A 391-nucleotide genomic window follows, 5' to 3' on the forward strand; every position below is an offset into this window, starting at 1 on the left:
GTGACTTGGTACAGAATAAAAATCATCGTATTAAATTTCTGTTCAAGGAGAAGAAATATCAGGCTCTGATATCAGTGGGTCAGAGGAAGATGATGATGAAGAGGGTGAGATTGGAGAAGATGGAGAGAAAAGGAAAAAAAGAAGGGGTAAGTTCTGTTTAGTGTTCTGATTTGTAGAAATTAGCTAGAATTACTACCTAATGGTAGTTTCTCATTACTAAGGCAGTAGAATGCATGCCTTTTGTTTTGCCAATTTTAGTTATGGTAGCCATGAGAACAGAGGATGTATGCCATGTACCTGGTTAACTTTGCATTTTTTTCTCCTATATTGATCTCCTGTGTATAGCCGACTCAGAATACCATATGTTCTGGTTTTTTAAGAATTTAGAATT

At 35.8% G+C, this 391-nt stretch overlaps 1 protein-coding gene across 1 annotated transcript in view; it reads left to right on the forward strand.

Annotated features, from left to right (window-relative positions):
- The window catches only part of KIF3A (kinesin family member 3A), a 56,448-nt gene that overhangs the window by 43,363 nt on the left and 12,694 nt on the right, over positions 1 to 391 (forward strand). The window contains exon 8 of the mRNA XM_012651313.1: positions 48 to 150. Coding sequence (XP_012506767.1) covers positions 48 to 150 — 103 coding nt within the window. The remainder of the gene's footprint in view (positions 1 to 47; positions 151 to 391) is intronic.

This window comes from Propithecus coquereli, unplaced genomic scaffold (genome assembly GCF_000956105.1).
Source record: "Propithecus coquereli isolate 6110/MARCELLA unplaced genomic scaffold, Pcoq_1.0 Scaffold353, whole genome shotgun sequence".
Classification (NCBI taxonomy): Eukaryota; Metazoa; Chordata; class Mammalia; order Primates; family Indriidae; genus Propithecus; species Propithecus coquereli.